This window comes from Ochotona curzoniae, unplaced genomic scaffold (genome assembly GCF_017591425.1).
Source record: "Ochotona curzoniae isolate NIBS_2020 unplaced genomic scaffold, NIBS_Ocur_1.0 scaffold_2587, whole genome shotgun sequence".
NCBI lineage: Eukaryota > Metazoa > Chordata > Mammalia > Lagomorpha > Ochotonidae > Ochotona > Ochotona curzoniae.
The window spans coordinates 8,422,389-8,443,930 of record NW_024467096.1 but is presented as its reverse complement, the minus strand read 5'-3'; the positions used below and the strand labels follow the sequence as shown (position 1 = coordinate 8,443,930).

Here is a 21,542-nt window from a genome sequence, read left to right as displayed (position 1 = left end):
TGATCAGAAATTTTGATAACTGCTTTGATTTAATCAAAACCACTTCTTGCAACTTTATTAAGACATAACACAAAGTAAAACCATATTTTAATAAATAATTTTTAAACAAAAATGTTATTACTGGTCCACTGGAGGAAAGAGGAAAATAAAAATATTTAAAACAGCTATCAGTATGGATAAGTAATATTCTTGAGATCTGGAGACATTAAGAATTACTTGAAGATAAATTTGGAATTGGAGGTTTTTTTTAAGTAAATTAATAGATTAATTTGATTGATAATCATATTTCTGTCATCCTTAATATATGCAGGTGACAAGACTACTTAGTATATTTCCTTTTTTAGATTCTGTAGATTATTGTGTTCTAGCGAATATTGACTTGCAAAATGAAGCATTATTTATGCTTTGTCTTGTCATCTCATGTCACAAAAGTAAAGATTATGACCATTTTGAAGGTGACAAACATATTTGCAGATTATAAAAATATTTAAATGACTATTACAGATACAACTTATAGAAGGCGTCATTACCGTTTTAAAAGTAATTGTCAGATGGTGATGCGTGTGCTAGTGTTAACGCCCCTCTTTCCAATATGTTAACTTTACTTCTTATTTTGGTGGTTGATTTTGTGCCTTGTGGCTGAAATATTCTCTCTTCCAGTATTGTCTGCCAGCCTAATCTCTACTTCCCTTAAAAGCAGTAGGGCTGTCATCTTCGTGAGACGTCTGTGACCATTTTAGCTCTTTTCATCTGTACTTGGTTAAAGCCCTTGCCATGTGAGACACTATTGTCGTCAGCTTGCATCCTTACTATTTAGTGAGTGATTTCTGTCACTTATTTGCTGTCTTCAGAGCATGTAATGTTGAGCCCTCAGCAGGGTTAATTGATTTAACTCTGTTGAAGAGAGACTGATTTAAAAGGAAGTAAAATTGGTTGGTGCCAACCATGATGGACTGAAAAACTTTTTGCTTGGATTACCCGTAAACTGTTTTTGGTCTCCGTGTTTGGTAACTGTTAACAAGAACAAGATTGTAAAAGTTTGTGTACTCAATATTCTGAATTGGACTAAAGCTGTCTTGCTTAAGCGTATATTTATCCTTATGCGACAAATAATGTAACCGTGGCAAAGTTAAATTCTCAAAACCATCATCATAAAGGAACCACAGAAACTCTTATGTTTTATGAACAACTGATTAATAACTTCACTAGATTAGATTCCTAGCCAAAAGACAGATCATTTCTGTGCTGGAGTTTGGTAGAAGGGATCAGAGGAAGGTAGCAGGAAATTTCTGTGTGAGAGAAAGTAGAATGGAAAACAGACAGCCTTACATTGTGATAGTTACAACAGACAGTACTTACATGCCATTCAAGAAAATGCTTTCATATGTGCATATTTATATCCCACTATTTTTAGGTAACTTATTAAAGCAAGGGGTGTAGTAAAAGTGATATGTTTAAAATTATTGCTAGTAGGCCATTTTGTTCATTTCTTAAAATTACTTGTGGAAATTGTCTAAATGGTTTTTCTGGATTGGAGCAAGTTAATTCCTAGTGGAAAAATCTATTTCCTTGTAGGAACCAATAATACACATTTTTTTCAATTGGTTATGAATATTTTGAACAGTTACATATTACTGCAAGGGGAGAAAGTAAGAGAATTCTTAGCTACTAAAACAGAATTGTTCAAATTTTACAACGTAGTGTAGTGCTTAGCAGTTTTTTTTTTTTTAATGGGAAGCAGAAGATGTCTGCACTTGCATAAAATTCTTTGAGCAGATTGAGTTTATTACGAAAATTCTAAAGCAATGGTTGTGAACTTTTCCTTACAAAAATCATAAAGTCAGTATTTTAGACTTGCACACCAATAATATCCCCATGAACTAGCCCAGGAGCCCACCATGTTAGCCAGCTTTTTCTGTCGGAAGCACTGCATCATGGTAGTATCATTTTGTTTTTTTAAAAGAGCAGATTGAAATAATGGACCAGAGGCACTTTGAATATAATAGCATGACCATGTGCAAAGTGATTTCAAATGCAGACTTTGGAGTCACAAGTCACAACACTTGGCCTGGGGTCCTTCCTTTCTGTTTTCTAAACTGCAACTGTAGGCTGGTTAGTTAGCCATTCTGAGTTTTCACTTTCTTCTGTAGAAGAAAAAACTCGGCTGGGTAGGATTGTCATGGTATCACACTGAAGTCCTGTAGCACAAGACCTGGCTATGTAGTTTTATAACAAAACCAAATAAGTATTCTTTTAGGAGGAAGAAGAGGAGTATGAGAAGGAGCATTATTTTCTTCCATTGTGAATTATTAAATGAGTTAATAGCATACTAATTTCTTCCTATCATCTGTGGAGTCTTCTGAGTATTACCAAAAAAAAAGGGGGGGGGGGAGAAGTGTGAAATTTTAAGAGAGGTACAAAATAGCCTATTGTTACCAATGAACCTTTGTGGGTTCTTTCCTTAACTTAGCAAGAAATAAAAATCAGGAATCAAGTGCAAGCATAACAGAATCTTTTCAAAGCAAAGCGATGGAATAGCACTGCCCCAGCAAGAAGTAAGGGGGTGGAGTGTCCGATGGACTCTGGCTTTAGGGGAAACTGGTTGGGCTTGTTAACATTTTTTTTTTCCTTCATTGAACGTTGAGAATAGCATAGGAGTCCCCAGGTGTCTTGAATAAGAGTATTCAAGTGACTGTCTTGTCCTATTCTGGGAGCATTGCCTGCAGCTTCCCTCTTCTTAGATCTGGGCGAGAAGCAGGGGGCAACTCCAGGTGTTGCTTTGCACAGTCAGTTAATCTAGTATTTGCAGACAGTGAACTGTGAGATGAGGTCCAAGAACTTGGTATTCCCCCACTCTCCTCCAAGGCCCTGGACCCAGCCTTGCCTATTATCAGTAATTCTGAAGATAAGGCTTTCACTAAGCCTCCTGATTTAAGCAGTTATTTAAAAACAGTATCAGGCCTTACACTAGGGGCTGGGTTTAAAACTGAATAAACAAGCCAAGAAAGCCTTCTTTAGAGGGAAGAATTATTTGAGAAATCTGAACACTGTAATGATTAAAGGAAATGATTATGATAAATGACCAAATGAATGAAAAATAAATCAGATTTTTTCTTGACAAAAAGCAATGATATTTTCAAATACATGAAAAAGATCGCGACATTCTGAGGGTAGTGAATGAGTTAACAAGCACTCATTCATTGAAAGATTTATCAGTGATCATCAATCATTTATTTTAAAAGTCTTCAAAAATAACTTCATCTATTTATTTGACAGTTGGCCTGCTGTATCTGTAAACAAGTGGTACAATTTCATTTCTCATGTGGAAAAAATTGTCTGGTTTCATTCTTTGATGTATAGTTTTATTCATTAAATAAGCTTCTGGGTGAGTTTACTAATTACATTTTGAATTTAATGTTACCCAGTGTTTTATTTTAAGATGGAATAATTATACAATATAAAATATTTTGATAGTCACTTTAAGCAAACTCTGGGGCTGTTTTAAAGTCCTTAGATTATTTTAATAAATTGTGGTTTTCCTAACACTTTATTTCTGTGAGTAGGCAGAAACCAAGCACATTGCACTCCCAGAACACGTGCGCGTGTTAGCTTGTTGGACGTTACCTTTTAGGGGTTGCTGCTTGGGAATTAGGCTTGTGATACTGTTCATTCCTAGTTGTCTTTTCCTCTATATTTTTCAAGGTTGGTTTTTCTAATAGGCCAGTTTTTGTTTCATTTTTAAATTGTTCGTTTCATTTTTAAATTGTTCGTTTCATTTTCTAATAAGCCATTTTCATTTCAAATAGACTGTTTTTTTAATTTTTGAATTCATATAACCGATTTTCATAATTATATACATATTGATGTTGAGTGCTGTTTAATGATTGATATGTGCTTGTTATCCATCAGATTCTGTTTTATGTCAAAACACTCATAAATTTGGGAATTTAGAGTAGTATTTGATGTTACATAGTCTAAGCAAATCAAAATTTAATTTTTTAATTTATAAAATAAGATCTTGGGTTTAGTTAAGTGAGCCTGTGTGTACAAATGCATGCAGAATTTATGGATTGATGTAAAACCTTGATGAACTTGATCCTAGAAAACTCCAATTTTCAGCAGGATTTTGAGGGATTGTCATCTTGAGGAAATCAGACATCAAAGAAAGATAATTGCTGAAGAGTAATAGTGAACAAATAAGCTATTGTCCCCCACACAGTCCCATGAAGATTGAGGGCAAGAATTAGAATATATAAGACTATAAGGTCAATACTTTAAAAAAATCACTTCTGTTGTTTGTTTTTTTTTTTTTGCTCCATAGATAATTATAAACACTAGTTTATATCAGAAATGAATTTGTTTTCTACATTGTCATGTACCAGAAAATTTGCTGAACCAGAGCGCTGCCCTGCTTGAGCATTCCAGTTAGTCTGCTTTACCTGTGTCGATATTATGTGCCTGGCTTGTTTTATGAATCATTTACTGTTGCATTTCCATTTTGACTTTTTAAAAAACACTTTTTTCGCGAGGCATCTAATTTGACTATGGGGAAAAATGGAAACTCAGTACAAAGCCCAATTATAGGACGGCTTTAAAGGTGCACCAGTTTCCATTTTTGTTTTAAACTATCCATTTCTCCTTATCTTACAGCTCTTCCTTTGTTGTACCCTTCGATTTAACATTGTTCTCCTCCCCAATTTTCCTCTTCTCCTCGTTGTAAACTCATGGCAGGGTCTGCTTGGTGAGCTCATTCTCTTACAACAGCAGATTCAAGAACATGAAGAGGAAGCACGCAGAGCCACTGGTCAATATAACACGAGCTATGTCCAACAGAAGCGCAAGGTGATGGATGGTTCGAGGGGGCTACTGATGTATTCACACTAATCAACCATTTCTGCCAAGATCATGTCACCTTAATCCATTCGTGGATTCCAATTATGATTTTTTTAATAAAGCATAGGAATTTAATTTCTAAACATTAGACTGGCTGTGAGGATCTGTGGATTTGGATTTAGAATAGAATCATGACTTTCTGTTTATATGGTCCAGTTATTGAGTCACAAGTGTGACTCTGTAAACAGTTTATCTACCTGTTCTTCAAGTTATGTTTCTAAAATGAACAGGGTTGCTCTAGATTTGCCAGTCTATAGTATTTAAAGAATGAAGTTTGTTTTAGCTAAAATAAGTCAGTAGGGAGCAATTTTTTTTAAGAAGAAAACTTGAGACTTAATTTCTATGAAAAGACAGGTAGTTCTTAACAAACATTTACTGAATTTATTGCATAACTTTGTTGCATTAATCAATAGGGTGAACATAAATAAATTTTTACCTTGATCCACCTAGGGATTGGACATTGGAAATAAGTAATTATGATCAGTAAAAAATTGATTCTAATAAAAATTATGATATCTCTATCAATGTTACAGTATTGGTGAAAATATTTATAAAAATAAAATATAAAATTATACACAATAAATAGCATATACATCTATATATGCTTCTGGCTGTTAAAGAACCCCCAGAGAAGATTCCCAAAGTTCCTGTTCTAACAGAAGTTTCAGATCAGAGTGAATAGATGTACTAGAGTTACACTCAAACATTTCAGATCAAAGAAAATAGATGTGAAACTAGAGTCACACTCAGAGCTTTTGAAATCAGCTAATTTTATTACATCTGAAAAGTCTGTCGAAACTTTATTCAGAAAGATTCAACCATATAGTTGACTGCCTGTAGGTTGTGATTTTAAAATCAGCCAGTATTATAGGTGCTGATTTGGTGTGCTAATTCTGCTAACCTTATCTGATCTGGTGGTGGTTAATACTTCAGAGTATTTACGATAGTTCCATTTGTTTTTCAGTGTCGTTTCCTGGTTTTTCTCAATTCCATGGCTGTGGAATCAACTCCTATATGCTGTTTAGCTTTCAATAAGTGAATAAAATAGGAAATAATATCATTTTTCTCCTGCATGGCTCAGTTAAAGTAGATGTGTTAATTACGCTAAGGAATAAAGTTATTTAAATGGTACTTTAACAATGTCTGGTAAGCCATGAGTATGCCATTTAAATATTTTAGCAAATTAGGTGCTTAGCATATCCATATTTTTTTTTATAATGTAAACAAGGGTGAGGAGCTAGTACCTTCTGGCATGTTACTTAGAACCATAACTATTGGTCTAGTTACAGTTGTTCTTAAAAATAATTAGAGTCCATTAGACCTTCCACTTCATGGTTTCTAACTTTCAGGACTCTGAAGTCTAGTTTATCATTATGCTTTTTCATCTGATTCAGAGGACATTAGTAATGAATGCTAATGGCTGATGATACTGCAGTGCCAAAGGTTGTTGTTTGTGTAGGTCTACTTTAGTGGCCTTCATTCAGGCAGAGTTATATCATTCTTATTTCTAACACTTATTAAATAATTGATTTAAGCTGTAGGTGCCTGGCTTTTCCTATTTGCAGAATAGGGAGCGGCAGGTCTGTGCCTCTGTGGAACACGTACGCAGTGGAACGCTGCACAGGCTTGTTATTACCCACCCTGTAGTGACCTTCTGCAAAAATAAAGGAGTCTTTTAAAAGAATCTGTGCTCTTCTACAATGAAATCTTTTCCTACTCTGAGTATTTCTTCACAGTAACCTCCCCTACTTTTCCCTTGTAGTTAATACAAAAGTGACTAATTCATATCATTTCAGGCTTTTGAGGTTTGCTTGAGCCCCTAACCGCAGCTACTTTTTGTTGCTTTCAACTTATTCTTTCTCCCTTACCTTTCAGAAAATGAAAATAGGTCTCCATTTTTAGTGTATGAGTTGTAACTTGCACATTTTTCCTCTAAGGAGCAAAAGCGCACAAGCAGAGATGTTGGAATAAAACTGCCATTAGTAGTTTTCTTCCGATACCTATGTACACATATATAGAATTTTTACAAATCTTTCATGTGTATATATGTAAATAAATACATATACATATGTATATATACAGATATGTGTGTGTGTATATATATGCATTTCCATGTTTCAGAATAGTCAAACTGGCTAGAGAGAAGTACTTGAAATTTTAAAAGCAGGCTTGCTTTTGTGAGGAGCTAGTAAAGGTTTTCCTCTTTCAGCATAACTTGTTTCTGCAGAGACTTCCGCTTTTTCTCCATCAGTTTCACAGCCCTGGAATTGTAGAAAAGCTCTGGTTTCGAGACCTTTAGTACCCATTTCCATCAGAGTGAGTTCGAACTAATTTCTTAATGAAAGCTAAATGTATTGGACAGTAGGAAATGAACTTATTGTTGTTAAGTAACTGGATTTTACCAGTAGAACACATCAAAATAAGACACACCCAAATTCCTAGTAAAGATGTAGAGTAACAGATTAAATTTAGCTTGTGCTATTTTTAAAGAAAGTATGCACTGCTTCTCTTCAATTACATGTGCTATATAAGCTTAGAGATTTTCATCTTGTTAGAGAATATTAGATTCTTGGCTCCACCACCACCTGTCTTTATAACATTAAGATTTATTTTGATGTTCTATGAAGGCAAACAAAGGAAGTCCGTCTTTACAATCACGACAGAAAGGACAATGATGAATACACATAAAACTCTGAGTTTGTAAAAATGTAAACAGTTCTGATCAGTTAGCATAAAAAATGTACTTAGGATACTCCAATATCCTATATTAACATCTTATATAACCTCTTTATTTTACCAAATTTCAAAGTTAGCATTTTATAACCTTTGGTTTACAATAAAAATTCAAAGTTTTTTGCATTATTGATTAGATTCTTCGTTGTTCCCCCAGATGTTGAGTAGTGTTTGGTTTTTTGTAGTCACCGATGATAGATTCTATGAAATCAATAGATATTCACATTCAAAACCAAAATGGTTTATGCTAATACTTTTTATGTATTTCATACTAACTTAATAGTAGCTGGATAAATATTTAATAGGACAACTTTTATAGATGTACCTTTTCAATAAATTTGGAAGTTAGTTACATAACACATTTTTTAGACCACACAATTACAGAATGTTGGCATGCCATATGATCATGATAAATTTTATTTCTTCATTGATCTTCAAGAGTTTGCTCTTTGGGTTGTGGACTCCTTGCCAATGTGCTTGTCTCCTTGCAATTAAGGAGGTTGTTAATAATTCTTGTCCATCCTACACTAGCACACTTGGCTAAAAAGTCTTCCATTGCCAGGTGTGTGCTTACTATGCAGGACTGCGAAGACCATAATTAAAGTTTGTATTGTGCTGCCTTTATTTCTAGTTACCAAATCATTTTTGAAGGTTTTCAGGCATAGGTTTTTAAAGAAAAATAAAATACATTACCTATTGTTTCTGGCAACCACTGTCTTCTGTATTTTGTAAGTAAAATTTTGGGAAATTTTTGAGAAAGAATTTAGAAATAGGGATTAAAATCTGAAAATAACATTCTATAGCATGGACAAGACTTATTAATGTCTATTGCAATAATCAAATCTAAATTTTTCCATATGTGTTTGCTACCATTATGTCTTGATTGCTTAATCAACAAGAGAAAATGAAGATAGAAATAAGGATTTAAATGGAATAAATTCATTTAACTTGGATTTTGCTTGTATGAATAAATTCATATTTACACATTTTGGTTTTCAGAAATTAAGCAATTATTTGGAAAGGCTAAGGCTAACAACTTGTATACCTCACCAGAAAATCAAAGCGCAGCTCTGTGGATTTCTCTTAAATGACATCATTTTCATTATTATTTAATTGATCATTGTTTTTTATATTAACTGTTGTATTGTGACTACTTTAAAACCTGCTGTGCATTTCATCTGAGAACTATTAGAAACCATTTGAAGTAGTTTGCACAATACCCGTGGGTTTAATTCTGTTTTTGGTTTATGTTCAGATTGATTTTCACTTGGCTTTGCTACAGATCCAATCTCTTTATTATGGGTTGTCAGATCTTATGTTGGGATTCAGTTTGAAAACAAGCATCTGGCTCTACTCATTAAATATCTGGGAATGCAATTTGGTGGATTTTTTTTTTTTGCGTTTATTATGCTGTATAGAAATAGATATTTCCTTGAGAGATACACTGTGACCAGTGAGCTATTTCAGTAGTTACAATGGTAGCATGTACCTGATACCCCAGAACACATTTCTGCAGGGAGATGCTAATGCCTTCTTTCTCCAGGTGTCTAAATCTCTTTTCAAAAGAGCTCTGAAGGATGTAGTGATCATCTGTGTAAATCTCTTACTTTCTAACAAGTCTTTCCTGAGAAATAGCTAAAATTTTCCAAGGAAAAAGACTACTAAAGGATTTTAACTTTATGTATATATATATATATATATTTTTTTTTTGTTAGTGAATGAATAAATTTTTACTTTGTTAAAATTTGCTTTATTTAACTATGCATTATAAAGCCAAGTGTAAGACATTGTTCAATTAAAATTCAGCGATTTTCAATGCTTAGGTGTCAGATAAAGAGAAAATTGACCAACTTCAAGAAGAACTTCTGCATACTCAGGTAATTCTAATGAATAAAAAAAAACAGGGACTTTTTAATTTTAATGTGCTTTTGGTGGTGTGGAAATTATTTTTCAACAAAACAAAATTGCAATGGTAGAATAATATAGAATTATTATCTTTGGGTACAAAAGATAACAGAATAAGTAATAAAAAAGGAACCATTAAATAAGTATGAATTCACATGTTTATTGTAAAAATTTATCTTGAGCAAATTTTATGCTTATACTTTTGAAGAAAGACCATTAAAGGAGGAAACTGATTTTTTTCATCTACAAACTTACATTTGCATCTTTATAATAGATGAATTGATAGTAGATAAGAAATTTCAGTTAACACATAGTTATTGATTGGTCAAGAATTTTTTCCTTTGCTTCTCTGAAGCCTGAAATCAGCTGCGGCTTAATGGGAATTCCCTGAATTCCCCTTTGAGACTAGATGCCAACCCAGGAACCTGTGTGCACCAGTGGGTGCTTGGCCCAGTCTGACATGGCTTGCCTCCATTCCCTGCATTCATTGGCATTTACTGTGGCCTTGCCTAGCCAGCCCATATCCATTCCAGTTCTCACCGTTGGGTGATACAGTGCAGCCACTCCTGGAATACCCTCAGAGCTGGCTGTCATGTGCACTCGTTGGTGCCACAACCTTGCCCAGCCCGTTCCCTACCAACTCTAGTTCTTGCAGTCACCAGTGCGTAATGGGTCCTAGACCAATCCAACTCAGCCCACATGCATTCAAAGAGGATTTGCAGCCATGTTCAGACTGGTCTGCCTCCACATTTTAAATAAATATATGTATATACACAAGCAGTGGAATTCCCTTAGTTCCCGTACCAGGCCCTCTCCCAGCCTGATTTTGTGCATGCCAGTGGTATTCCAGCCCAGCCTGGCATGGTCCACCGCCAGTCTCAGCATACTCCCACCCCTCACCCCCAGTCCTAATACTCACTGATAGTTACAGTAGTAGTAGCCTAGCCCTGCCCAACTTGTCTCCATGCTTGGCTCTCATGTGAATCAGCAGGTGAAATAGCCTAGCCCAGCACTGTCCATACCTCATCCTAGCTCCTGTGTGTGCTAGTGAATGGTAAGGTTTGGCCCGGCCCAGCCTGCCCCTGAGCCATTCTACGCACATGCCAATGAGTGTTACAGGTTGCCTGGCCTGGCTTACCCTAGCCCTGGCTTTCAAGGCTCATCAGTGGGAGCTGTGGCCTACTAAGAATTTCCCAACTTCCACTAGACCTGCTACAAAACCCAGATCTCACATATGCCAGTGGGTACTTAGGCCCCTACTGGATATATAGTATGCCCCTCCAGTCCCAGCCTTTGCATGTGCTGGCAGGTGTTGTAACCCAGTCTGCTCCCAGGCCCAGTTCCTGTGTGCGCCTTGAATGCTGCAGCCTTGGCTGGCCCATCCTGCACCCAACCCCTGTTTCTGTAAGTGTTGGTGAATTCCATGGTCACACCTATCTCACCCTGTCACCATCCCCAGCTCTTGAGCAAACCAGCAGGTATTACAATCCCATAGGGGTGAGCCCACAGAATCTGCCCCCCAGGTCTGGTTCTTTTGTGTGCCAGTTAGTGTCATGGCCCAGCCTAATGTGGCCCACCCAGGCAGGCCCCTCAGCCCTAACTTTTGTGTGTGCTGGTGGGCAGTGATCGATGCCAGCTCTCTCATGAGTGGGTGCATTGATCTGACCTAGAAAGGTCATCTGGTTTTCTTCCTTCAAACCGCCTGCTTAGTCCCCTTGTTTACCTGCATTTGCAGTAGCCCAGTCAGTCCCCCAGGAGTCATTCTTCACTTAAAATATACTCCCTCAGTGGTTCTTCCTTCCCCATAAATCCCTAAAGCCCCTTCCCTGGGCAATCCACAGGGCCCCTTTGCCCCCCACTAGCATGGGCCCCATAATCATTTTCCTGCAGGGTTCACTGGCACCTTCCCACATGTCTTTTTTTTAAAAATGGGAGCTCTACTGGGACACTGGCATAATTAACACAAATTTGGCACTAACCAGGCCCAGAATGCCCATTGGCTTCCTTTTTGCCAGCAGTATAACACTTGCCTTGGTACGAGGCAACCTAGTTGCTTACCCGCACCTGGGGCAAATAGTGCTTTTTCAAGGTATTTCTGATGCTGCTTGGATGAGCTGATGACTTACAGTTAATGATAGAAGGAATTGTTTTAAAGATTTGAAAAGTTATGTTTAAAGTTAAAAGACAATCTTCTGTTCTCTGTAAGACAAAAATAGATGATTTGGATGAAATTAAACTAGTATATTTTGAATCACAGATGCCTTGATACCTCTGTTTTCTGTCTTACATCTGACTCTGCTAAAATCACCTACGTTCTTGGTGGCATTGTGTATATTTTTGTCTTCCCAGGCAGTTAGTTCCAGTCTTCAGCCAGAGGTTAAGAATCACTAGTCTCTGTGAAAATGTTTAGAGTAGAACATAGCTTGTAGCTCTGCCCATCTTACACTATGCCGTTCAGCTCTATTTTTCTGTTTTGACTTAAGTTGCCTATTTCTGAGGGTAGAACCATTAAATCTTGCTATTTATTTTGGTTTTCGTATCAAAATCAAAATTTTTCTAAGGACTATTTTCCATTATAAAAGTAATGTTATTAAAAGTTGTACATCAACATAATGCTTATTATACGAAGGAATAATTTTGTTTTCTGTTTATGTTGATGTTTAGAGAAGAAATAAAAACTTGGAAGGTCAATTAGAAAGGGTCAAATTAGTTTGTGACGGAAAGTGTGTGACCAAACAACTATTTTGACAAGATAATCTCTTACTCTTCTTTGAAATTATTTTATTAATATCTAGAATATTAGTATATTATCTCTGGATATGTAAACTTAATAGAACTTGAAAGGACTTCAGCCATTGATGAACAGACCTAAATTCAAAATTCTTCCTCTTCTACCTACAAGCTAAGTGACTTTGGTGAGGCTGCCAAACGTCCCTGACCTTAAAATCCTGACCTATATGACTCGTGCCTCATTGGATTTATATGAAGGTTGAGGAAGCTAGTGCTTAGTGCATTAACACTAAGCCAACACTGGTGCAGGGTCTGTCTGTTACTGCTAGCTGTTACTGTATCATCTTAACAATGATAAACTAAGGTGGAGAATGAGAGGAATCTGAATTGATCAGGTGGCTGTGTGATGAACACTTGACACTTTGATTTCATAGGAAATAATCCTCTTAGAGTATACGTAAAAGCTCTGAATTCCTACATTTGTTGTATTTTTAATTTATTTTCTTCAGCATAAATAGCAAAGAGCTTTCCAACTAAAATGTGACACAAAATATAATTAATTGTATTGAGATGATATACATAGTTTATTATCAACATTTTGTAGAAGTTTTTAAGTGTGATAATTCTTAAATAGTCCAGATTTGGGAAGTTTTAACTTAGGTTTAATATTCTTTGACACCTGTTTTTTTCTCACTAGCTTATGTGTATTGTTTTATTGCAGTTAAAGTATCAGAGAATCTTGGAACGTTTAGAAAAGGAGAACAAAGAACTGAGAAAATTAGTGTTGCAGAAAGATGACAAAGGCATCCATCATAGGAAGCTTAAGGTATTTTAAGATGATCTTAAATTGCTACTTATCAGAACTTTGCTTAACTTTGTATATTCCTTAAGGAAATATATTCTCTTTTTCTAATATAATGTTCATATTTTGTGTGTTGTTTTATACTATGCTTATAAAATGTACATACTTTTAAGAATCATTTCTTAGAAGTGTGTTTTTCTGAAAGACATTGCTTATCCTTAGACTTAATTTGTATATCTATTCATATCAGCATTACTAGTTGATGGGTGGACATTTAGCTATGAAGATCATTGCCTTGCTCATATGTGCAGGAAATTATTTGACCACTTCAATTTTAAGAAAACTGACACTATTTTTTAAAAAGTATTGATTTATTTGAAACACATATTTGTAGAGAAAGAAGAAAAGAAAAAGAGATCTGTGCCATCTGCTGGTTCATTTCCCAAGTGGCCACAGAGGTTGAGATTGGGCCAGTCTAAAGCCAAGAACTGCATTCTGGTCGCTCATGTGGACAGTCAGGGTCCAGGTAGCTTAAGGACCATCCTCCACTGCTTTCTCAGGTGCAGCAGCAGGGGGGATCAGAAACGGAGCAGACAGCACTCAACACTGGTGCTCCAATTGAAGACAGTGCCCTGACACGCTGCACCACAGTGCTAGTCCCAACGTTATTCTTTTAATTACAGTTTTATTAGGTATCTAAAAGAAGTTTTTGAAATGAGTTTATGCTTGTGTTGTTATTGTTGCATTGACAATTACCATTATTAATACATTCAATATTTTTATTTCTTGCCAAACCATGCCATATATGTTAAATCCAATTTAAATGAATGTCTTAACTTGAATCTCAGAATAAGTATACATGATGTAAAGAAATGTAGCAGAATCATGGTGGATTAAGTCATGGTGCCAGATGCATTCTGTGGCCAACCATGCAGTTTTCATTTAAGCACCTTGTGTTTAAACCTTTGACTCTATTTCATGACTGCATAAAACACATAAAGCTCTATTTTTGGCATTCCCTAAGATGCCACTTGAGACACCTACATCCTGTATCAGAGTGCCAGCATCCTGCTAGTACACATTCTAGGAGTAGCAAGTGAAGACTTGAGTGATTGGGTCTCTGATTCGCATATAGGGAACCCAGAATACCTCAGAGATGGTGTTTTCTCTTCCAAAATACTATCATAATGAAAATTAGGCAGCAGATAATGAAATTAAGGCAGCAGAAGATGAACCAAGTGCTAGAGTCCCAGCCGTGCCCACTGGAATCCTGGATCGAGTGTCAGGCTCCTTGTGGCCTGGCTTCAACCACCTGGGGTCACATTTAGAACCAGCAGATGGAAAATCTTTCTCTGTCATTCTGCTTTTCAAATAAATAAAATAAATGCTAAAAACAAAACAGAAGACTCCGTGTTGAATTGTCCATGCTTCATCAAATACTTGAAGCAAGGAGCATTGTTCAATCCCAGTTCTCCAGAAACAGCACAGGACTTGCCCTGACGCACACACTTTTTAGCCTGTCCAGAGGACATTTAACCACTCTTCCTGGGAATCATTCCTGCAGTTTAGCCTTTCTTCAGTCACTTACTTGTATATCCTCTCTGTCCTTTCTTCTCTGGCTGTGCCATATACATACATACACACACACACAAAGCAAATTTCGGGTAGAATAATTTCCTTCTTAGTTGGTAACCTGATTACTTATTTGGTTTTATTTTACATTAATAGTCTTTCAGTGTTGGCATTTAGTATTAGTTTGACAATATTAACTTATGACTTCCATTATTTGCTGTTTAATTAAAAGGGTGAAAAAATAAATCCTGATGAGTGTATCCCTGAATAAAATCAGCTAAATAAAAAATGTAATTTTAATTTATACTGTTTTAGTTTAATAATAATATTTCAAATGTTTACAGAAATCTTTGATTGACATGTATTCTGAAGTTCTTGATGTTCTCTCTGATTATGATGCTAGTTACAATACCCAAGATCATCTGCCAAGGGTAAGTGAAAAAAATAATAATGAGCTTGTCCGTTAGCAATGAAGCACTTTAACATCTCAATAAGTTGTGTACACATAAGAGTGTTTATATAAAAACACATATATATACAGGGTAGGTTTTTGTAAAAACCTATAAAATCTTATGTGTTCCATATCCTGTCTTGAAGCAGTGAATATTACTTGACTTTTTACCTTGGTTCATATAAATAAATAACTTTTTGCTTTTATTCCATTATATCTTCTGAAGGAAGCCTATCAGATAATTACATTATATTTATAAAATACAACATTAAAATGCCTGAAAGGGGATTCAATTAAGGGTATTATGACATTTCACTTAATAGAATGGAAAATGTGTTTGTAAAGTATAAACTAGTCATTAAAGGATTTGTGTAAAGTTAGTGATCTGTTTTTAAAAGTGCTGGCATCCGTTAAACTTGAATCGGTGGTATGTACAGTAATATCTTGCTGTTTATATTTCCAATATCTGTACATGTGTTTACCATTATTTTTTGTGGATACTTAGAAAATTTTCACAATAAAATGAAAGCAATTGAAGACCATTGTGCTTAGTGAGGAAAACCAGTCTCAAAAAGACAAATACAATGTTTGCCCTATTTGCAGCAACTGATATACAGAATACAGAAAGTGGGATGTCTACAGGTGAAATTGACATTTTGTGTATTGATAATTGTTTATAGCCTTTGTGCTCCTGAGGATCAGTTGTTTATTTAGTGTAGGGTTAAGTTTATGATTATAAAGTAAATTGAAGTATGTTGAAAGAAAAATAAGAAAGGAGGTTTGAAGCAAAGGAGGGAAGAAGCAAAATGGGGAGAAGTATCACTTTGTTCTTAAAATAATATATACAAAACATGAAATTTACCCTTTATGTAAATTTTATAAATAAATTTTTTTGAAAATTTAAATTTTAAAGCACTGATTTTTTGTTGATATTTTTAAAGATTTCTCAAGCAGCGTTCCAAATCTGTTTGAGTAAATAAGAAAAATATGAATGAATGTTGTTTTTCTTTTTCTGGCAAGGTTGTTGTGGTTGGAGATCAGAGTGCTGGGAAAACTAGTGTGTTGGAAATGATTGCCCAAGCACGAATATTCCCAAGAGGATCTGGAGAAATGATGACACGGTCTCCCGTCAAGGTAGGAAAACGGTCTCCCGTCAAGGTAGGAAAACGACAAGTGCCTCAAAAGAGCAACTGTTTCAACAAAGTCTGTGCTTGTATTGAAGACTTTTGTCTAAAGAAAAAAACATTATGTAACAATTAGTTATTCCTAGTGTAGAAAGTAATAGTAGCCATGAGGCCAGTGTTGGAGAAGTGAGAGAAGAGCAGAGTAGAGCACAGCAAAGAAGAGATGAGAGGAAAAAGAGAGGAGAGGAGAGACTGAGAAAGAGCATGAGGATAATGGAAATGAAGTCAGGACATAAAGATAATTTTCTAATTTTATTGTCAGAAGAGCAGGACAATGGGTTGGTTGTAGCTGAAAGATTCTGTATCAAAGGAACATTTTAAAAGTTATACGCCGATGGTAATGTCATAAGGAAGGGAAAGGCTGGTGCGAGAGAAGGAACAATGCAAGAACAAAGTTGCCAAGGTGAAGAGGCTGTTATTTATTATACAGGTTGTTCAGAAAGCATTGACAGTTCATCCATGGCCACTGGAAGAAAACACATATATGGTGTTAAATGAATATTTATTGGACACATGCTATGCGTCAGAACTCTTAGAAGACAGTGTGCTGATAAACCAAAAAAACATTCTTGTCATGATGGAGAAGAGGAAAATAGACAATAAATGAATAAATAACTAAATAAATAAACTATGTAGCCAAAAAGTCATGGTGTTCAGCTAACAGGTAAAATAGAATCAAGCAAGGAGAATGGGGGTGCCACAGCATTGGTATGATACATTAAGAAAATGGTGTGTGAGCCAAGATTTGCACAAACTGAAGGAAGTGGTCATGTTGCTATCTAGTGCAAGAGTGTTTCAAGCAAAGAAAGCCCCTGGGGTGATTAGGTATAGTAGGAACAACAAGTAGGCCAGTGTGGCTAGACCAGGGAGGAATGGCAGGAGATGAGTTCTTGTATTGACGTCAGTTTTTATTGTCAGTAAAATGGAGAGTGAGTGCGGAGTTTTGAGTAAGTAATGTTTAAAGCTTACTGCATCGAGGACGGCCCAAAGGCTTGGGACCCTGCACCCGCGTGGGAGACCCGGAAGAGGCTCCTGGCTTCGGATTGGCATAGTATCGGCCGTTGCGCTCACTTGGGGAGTGAATCATCGGACAGAAGATCTTCCTCTCTGTCTCTCCTCTCTGTATATCCGCCTTTCCAATAAAAAAATAATAATAATAAAAGTAAACCTTAAAAAAAAAAGCTTACTGCTGCTGTGTTGCAGCCAGACATTGATAAGATAGGTGGTACCCAGAGACCAAGTGAGAGAGAATTAAAGTATCCAGGTGTTGCTTGGAGCAGTGACGGTGAAAAGAATGGTTTGGTATGAATCTGTTTAGAAGTTAGAATCCGTATGAGTTCTTGGCAGACTTAATGTGGAAAGATTGAGTATGTGTCAGTCATTAAGGATGCCTTTGGCCTGAATGTGTTGAAAAATGTAGTTTACAAGGGAAACCAACGAATGAATCAAGTTTGCATGAGATGAAGTTTAGTGTTGGGCTTATTGCTACCAAGTATTAGTGAACAAATGCTCTGTGTAATGTTGGTTGAGAGAAAAGAAAGGGTAGAGCTACTTCAGGTCATAAAAGATAAAAAGTAACTAGTAGTCTTTTGGAGAAATCGCAGCACTTGTTGGATATGTGTCAACACGGGTAACATCATTACATCCTCGGAATGGTCCTGATGGACCTGCATGCGCTGCCCCTAAGTGTAGCTTGAAGGGATTGCTGGATTTCTGCAGTGCATAGCTCGGTCTAGACTGTCAGTTCCATGGTCATGTCTGTTTTCTGTGAATTTCAGGTAACTCTGAGTGAAGGTCCTCACCATGTGGCCTTATTTAAAGATAGTTCTCGGGAGTTTGATCTTACCAAAGAGGAAGATGTAAGTAACATTCTGCTTTAGTTCCGGTGTATCGGTGTATCGTGTCACTTTAGAGCTCTGAGTCAAGTCAATTCACTGGTGGTTTTTTGTGAACTAAGATTTTCTTAGGGTTTTCCTGTTTTTTCTGTTAATAGCTTGCAGCATTAAGACATGAAATAGAACTCCGAATGAGGAAAAATGTGAAAGAAGGTTGTACTGTTAGCCCTGAGGTAAATATTGCAATTCATTTCAACAAGGTTTTTTGAAAATTTGGTGTTTGTGGCTTCAGATAAGTCATGATATTGGTGTTGATGTTTTGATTACAACTATTCCAAGATGCACAGATTGTTTTAAAGGATTTTAAATTATGTTATTCTCTTGTGGGTGGTTTTACAGACATTTAAGATTGGAAAAAGATTAAGTTTTTCTGAGTACTGTACGTGAGTGGATAAAGTACAGATATTCAGAGTACATAACACCAGATAATTCATAGAAAACTCCTCCCTTACCACCAAAATTAACAACATTTTTCCCCTGACTAGACTATCTCCTTAAATGTAAAAGGTCCAGGACTGCAGAGGATGGTGCTTGTTGACTTACCAGGTGTAATTAGTGTAAGTATGTTTTTAAAAACATGTATTTTATTTTATCCCTATTGTGGAAAACCTTTTGAATGAAATTTATGATATTTTTCTTCAAGACTGTTACATCAGGCATGGCTCCCGACACAAAGGAAACGATTTTCAGCATCAGCAAAGCTTATATGCAGAACCCTAACGCCATCATACTGTGTATTCAAGGTACATCGTGTCAAATGATGTTCATTGCTGTAGAATGGTTCCTTCTGTGCCAGCCTACGCTTTACTCTAAATAATGCACACTATTAAATCACTCAGATAAATGCATTTTTGCTTTCTCTTCCAGTTCATTTTATTAGTAAATAGAAGGGAAGTAAGAAATATTTTGATAAATTTCACTGTAGGCAGCATTGAAATTCTTATTGCCTAGAATTTCTTTCCATAAATATGATAAATGTATTAAGGTAGTCTTTCTTGCTATAATCTAAAGATAAGAGCATAGCTTGTGCTAAGCTTTTAAAATCTACAGTCTCATTTTTTCAATTTTTCTTTCCCAGATGGGTCTGTGGATGCTGAACGCAGTATCGTTACAGACTTGGTTAGTCAAATGGATCCTCATGGGAGAAGAACCATATTTGTTTTGACCAAAGTAGACCTGGCAGAGAAAAATGTGGCTAGTCCAAGCAGGGTAAGAGCAGATGATTGTGAGAACAGACTCCTTGCACAAGCTCGAGTTGCAATAGTCTTTGATTGGGGGCGGGGATGGGGGAGGGCCTTATTGGTTCCCATTGAAAACAAAGTATTAGAAAATTATTGCAAGTTGCTTAAATGGAATTTGGGGCTGTAAATAAAGTTGAAGTTAATGCCTCAGAAGTATTTATTGCTAATGTTTGCCCAAATTCAAATCATTTTAATATGCTAATAGATAGTCATTAACTTCATTTGTTGTGTTTCTTTTTTTAAGTTGATATCCACAAAGTAGCAAAAAACTTATGTATGCCAATTTATGGCAGATAAACATTACCTTCCCTGACCCATCAGTTTTCATAGAAAAAGCACTGAGTTGAGAGTCAGGCTACGTTGCTCTTGCCAATGCACCTCTGTTAACCAGTTCTGTGCCTTCTCAATTTAGTCAGTACAGAATTCATTCTTTAGTTTGGTTAACTAAACTAGATCTGAAGTCATTGTTGTTTATAAAACTGTGAATTCAATATGTACTCTTAAGTGTTCCTTTACTTTAGGAAGTGTATTTTTAGAATTATTTCATAGAAATCTCTTAATACCTTGCTTTTCTTCTTTTTCTTACCAAGGAAAATTTTTATTTAAGGTAACAATGTGAAGTCTTGACTAAAGACGTGCCTTCTTCCTAAGTACAGAAAATGATAGTTAGCAATATAGAATCTGTAGCCAGATTGCTTAGTTTCAAATCCTGGCCCTACCATTTGCTAGCTATGTAACTTTTTAAGTGCTTTACACTTCCTCAGCTGGTAGAATTGAAAATAGTAATGAAAAATATTAACTGTCATAGCTTATGAAAGTTTAATCAGTCAAACATGTTATAAAGTAGTTGAAGTAATGCTTAACACCAAAGCATGTTATGTGTGATGTTTGTCATCTGTGGCTTTTATATCAATACTCCCCATAGAATAACAACTTTGATTTTGACTCAGATTTTGTTTACTTCTTGCCTTGAATTTTTTGGGATGATCCCTTTGTAGGACCAACCCTTGGCTCCATGAGTCTCTGGAAAAACTATAAGACTTATGATATAGCCAGACTTACATCCAAAATTTATTAGCAATATAAATTGCAAGGCAACATCATGAAAAGGTGCTTGAAATAAAGTCTAGATGAACCAGGTTCTGATTTCCAAAAGTCCTCTCACAGTAGTCACGGAGAGCACATTCGGTCCCTTCAGTAGTGTGTTGCCCACAGAGGCAGGAACTGCTGGGCTGAAGATGAGAACTTATCCAGATCTCCCACAGGGCGTGCTTGCCACTGCTGCTGCACTGGAGCTAGTTCTCTGTGTGAGGTGTGAGAATTTTAACTGGCATCTTAACCACTAGGCTAAATGCCTGCCCTAGTACATGTATTTCGGTAGTAAAAGCACATGTGTTTACACTTGTATGCTTTCCCTCAGATGGCAGCCGAAGTATTTGTAAATACTTTTGTACAGATTTAATATTTAACAACACACTAAACTTTGAACAATTATGTAAACCTACAACTCATATTTATTTTTCTCACTTTTTAAAATAGATTCAGCAAATAATTGAAGGAAAACTCTTCCCAATGAAAGCTCTAGGTTATTTTGCTGTTGTAACAGGAAAAGGTATGCAAAGAGGATTATTGTCATTTATTTTTTAATCTTTTGTTGCTTTTGAATAATAAAGATGAATTGTCTTGGAAAAAAAAAATATGACATATCTTTCCCTAGGAAACAGCTCTGAAAGCATTGAAGCTATAAGAGAATATGAAGAAGAATTTTTTCAGAATTCAAAACTCCTGAAGTGAGTGTCTTGTTAAACAGAATTCTACAGTATTGCTTAAACTGAACTATTTGTGTTTCATTCAAAAGTTCATGTTTTGTGGCTGTTATACTTTAGCACTGAGTAATTTCCCAAACAGTGATATATGTTTATTAATAAGCTACTCTGACAGAATTGGAATTAGATGGAATTAGATGATCACAGGATGTGATAGAGGCTGATACACCACTCCGTTGGGTGTGGCACTATTAACATAAACACCTTGTGTGCCATTTTACTTGAAAAGTAGAGAGTTTTTGGAAATAGAAAAATATATTTGTCTCTGGGTTAGCATAGTAAATCAACACAGCTTTTAGAACGATATTCA

At 35.9% G+C, this 21,542-nt stretch overlaps 1 protein-coding gene across 8 annotated transcripts in view; it reads left to right on the top strand.

Moving 5' to 3' along the window:
• The window catches only part of OPA1 (OPA1 mitochondrial dynamin like GTPase), a 76,398-nt gene that overhangs the window by 12,757 nt on the left and 42,099 nt on the right, over positions 1-21,542 (top strand). For 4 of the 8 annotated variants that reach the window (XM_041003032.1, XM_041003036.1, XM_041003034.1 and 1 more), the window contains 12 exons: positions 4,732-4,842; positions 9,450-9,503; positions 12,983-13,087; positions 14,980-15,066; positions 16,107-16,220; positions 18,049-18,129; positions 18,264-18,338; positions 18,651-18,722; positions 18,809-18,908; positions 19,244-19,374; positions 20,946-21,018; positions 21,124-21,196. In XM_041003032.1, the coding sequence (XP_040858966.1) occupies positions 4,732-4,842; positions 9,450-9,503; positions 12,983-13,087; positions 14,980-15,066; positions 16,107-16,220; positions 18,049-18,129; positions 18,264-18,338; positions 18,651-18,722; positions 18,809-18,908; positions 19,244-19,374; positions 20,946-21,018; positions 21,124-21,196 (1,076 nt within the window). The remainder of the gene's footprint in view (positions 1-4,731; positions 4,843-9,449; positions 9,504-12,982; positions 13,088-14,979; positions 15,067-16,106; positions 16,221-18,048; positions 18,130-18,263; positions 18,339-18,650; positions 18,723-18,808; positions 18,909-19,243; positions 19,375-20,945; positions 21,019-21,123; positions 21,197-21,542) is intronic. The other 4 variants (XM_041003041.1, XM_041003040.1, XM_041003039.1 and 1 more) reach the window with 1 other exon arrangement.